The sequence below is a fragment of the Triticum aestivum genome, unplaced genomic scaffold, assembly GCF_018294505.1.
Source record: "Triticum aestivum cultivar Chinese Spring unplaced genomic scaffold, IWGSC CS RefSeq v2.1 scaffold114573, whole genome shotgun sequence".
NCBI classification, from domain to species: Eukaryota; Viridiplantae; Streptophyta; class Magnoliopsida; order Poales; family Poaceae; genus Triticum; species Triticum aestivum.
Genome location: NW_025226092.1, coordinates 6,036 through 9,171, shown reverse-complemented (window position 1 = coordinate 9,171; position 3,136 = coordinate 6,036). Strand labels below are relative to the sequence as shown.

Genomic DNA, 3,136 nt, shown 5'->3' with positions numbered 1-3,136 from the left:
GGGGGGCGGGGGGCGGAGTGTATCCTCTTAATTCGAGTCTATGATAATTTGAAAATCTATGAATACCTTTTTCCTGCTAAACATTTTGAGTATAAGTGCTTAATGTTTATGTTTAATTTGAATATAAGTTGAAGAAACAAAATTTGTAGTAATAAGCACAAGAAAGGTTTGCTATTGTCAGGCCCAGGTCCCACATTGTGTTCATGTCTCAAGGAGGACAACACCAGGCCTGCTGTGTGACAGCACAACTGAAGAAGTAAGGGTGAAGTTACTGATCATTTGCTTCCGAATTTTGAAATAAGGTGTAAAAGTACGTTCATTATCCAGATTAGTCTATCCATATGCGTGTTTGTAATATGAAACTGGAGACTGATTAAGTCTTTTCACCGTAAACTGTATTTGGTGCTCTTTGGTTGCACTAGAGCAAACTGAACGATTGTTGCCACAGGGCTGCAGGCACGCTTGTAGGCAGTGTGTATGCTGATGCTGACATACTCTGTTTTCCCATGATATATGACCTCTCTATTCCTTAAACTGAGATATATTTGTTGATTGGGTCATGCTATGGAACAAAGCTTTTCAGAATGAACATGATCATGGAGATATAACCAATCACCTTAAACTTGAATGTGTCCTTGTAAGCTGAGGCTTCAGAGATTAGTTAGAATATTGACCGGTGGGTGAGAGTATTTGCAGGTTATTCATGGAATGGCAGGTGAGCGCACAGCTACTAGTTACATTCATCTCTTTGAGGTCATTGTCTGCAGTCTTACCTTGAAATCATCGTTTACCAGTGGGTGATCATTGGCAGAATTTTGTCTTACCTTATTTCAGTAGCTGAATGCAATTATCAGGACCTTACTCTACTTTGTAGTATCTTGTTGGTGACTCAAGGTTAACACGAATTGATACAAGCCAGGGTAGAAAACATATGCAGAATACTGCTGATCTGCTTATCAGCATCCCCATCATCTGCATTGTCAGCTGGACAGGAACTCTTCCATTGTGAATTTGGCAGCAATATTCTGCCAAGGGATGAGTTGCATTGGAAAAACACTGTTTCATAGTTGGCGCCGTTTAGCTATGGCGAACTAGCAAATCAAACCACTGTGCACTATGATTCATTTCCCATTCTTTTGAGTAATTTTGAGATGTGAAATTCAAGCAGTGATATTTAGGGCTTCACTGAATTTTGTAGAAGTCACAGTTAATATCTACTCGACAATGCAAAGATTCCACAATATCTTAGGTTTTGGCACCGAAAATATAGATCATACTTATTTTAAATTATTCAGCCGACAATGTATATGGTGAATGCCGAGACAAAGCCCTTGCAAATAACTTCAGTTGGCCACATTGTTTGTTAACCCTTTTGCAACATTAACTTGTGATTCACTGCAGGTCTGATATTTATAGTCTGCTTGTTTCTGATAGACAAGAAACAGCACTGAAACTAATTGGTGTTTTGAAGCGTTAAACCCTCTACATTTTCATCTGCAACTCAACACATCGCCAAAACTAACCGGTGCTTTGTAGAGTTAAACCCTCTACATTTTCATCTGCGACTCAGCACATCACCAAAATAGTCTCATTTTGCTTCCTCATCTGCCATCACCTAGCAATCTTTTAGTTGGAATTATATAGAGTTATATCGGTTCTTAAGCATCGGAAAATTGAGTTTCGAACCCATAGAACGGGAGTTCAGTCGAAGGTCACACGAAGTAGTTGCCTCTGCTTGTCAGTTTCAGTTTCAAATTATGGGTCTTTGTTTGGTCACAAGATACATATGTCTGATTAATATCTACAACCTCATGTTGCTAACTGACTACTTCATGTACATTCTGTGATCCGTTCGTACGTACTTTAGTTATTTGTTGTTCATGCTTTAGGTGTTCATCAAACCTGCGAGTTGGAACTTGGAACATCAGCTCAATTGAGCATCATTAAATTGGTTCCTTAATTCTCTTAGCAATGAAAAGAAAAGTTTTGTTTGTTCAGAGAGAGAGAGATAGCACTCAAAAACTACAGAATTCAGATAACAGATGACAAATTTCAATTATCGCAGAATCACCGATCGAAAACAATAAAAGCTTGGCCAGAATCTTGAAAGAGCTTTCACCAACCTTAGGTTTGATAATGATTCTAGTAAATGATCATCAACTAATCCAAATATCGCTAGCTAGAACTTGGTCCGGTACTGGCACGACGAGCTCTGTGCGCCGGCGCGCCGCACGCTGACGATGACGTCGCACACCGTGAGCACGACGGCGTGGTGCCTGAGCAGGCCGAGAACGGTGACCGTCCCTGGCACGGTCGTCCGCACGGAGAGCGACACGTCCCCAGCGCCGCTGAACGCGTCGCCATACAGCTGAGGCGCATACCCGGCGAGGCGGTCAGCGAGCACCGTGAGCCTGACGGTCACCACGTTGGTGCTTCCCGCGCTGATGCGTCCGGGCGGCGCGTTGGTGTCCGCGGCGAGCGTGCCGTGGTAGTAGACCTCAGCGCGGCCAGCGTCATGCGTGAAGGACGCGACGGGGCTGGGGTTGCGGATGGAGAGGACGACGTCGAGCGTCACGTTGAGGGAGAGTCGGGAAGGGGAGAGAGACACGGAGGTGAGCCGGATCGTAGAGATGGTGGTGTCGGCCGGGTGCGGGCGGAGCGCCGTGATGGCCAGCACGGCGACGGCCACAACGAGGAGGAGGAGTACGGCGAGGGAGACGATGAAGCAGACTCGGAGTCGGCGGCGTGACGCGGCGCTGTGGTGGTCACAGGCGGCAGTGGGCATGCTTGCTTCCTGCTTGCTCTCTCCTCTTGGAAAGAGGTGTTGCTAGCTACCAGTCTTGGTCTGCTTGACCCGTTATGCACCATTTTGCCCCAACTTAGCTACATGTAAGTTCCCTAAAAGTTAAATCTGGGTTAGTCGATTATTTCGGCCGTTGATTTCTGCTTTGAGATTCGTGCTCCATGATATTTTTTATGTTGTCACTGTCGTTGCGTTTTGGGCCCAAATTTCAGACTGGCCACTGTTTTGGGTCGGTTGATTCCTTATTGCGCTAAAGACCATTTCGCGTTGTTTGTTTACAGACCGACAGTGCTTCATTATTTTATATTTGTATGTACTTTTTGATTTTTTTTT

The 3,136-nt window shown here is 44.7% G+C and overlaps 1 protein-coding gene across 1 annotated transcript; it reads right to left on the bottom strand.

Moving 5' to 3' along the window:
* Window positions 1-2,139: 2,139 nt before the first annotated feature.
* On the bottom strand, window positions 2,140-2,785 carry LOC123172462 (uncharacterized). The gene has a single exon (XM_044589420.1). It carries the CDS (start codon window positions 2,783-2,785, stop codon window positions 2,180-2,182), a length of 606 nt encoding a protein of 201 aa, XP_044445355.1. The 3' UTR covers window positions 2,140-2,179.
* Window positions 2,786-3,136: the final 351 nt, after the last annotated feature.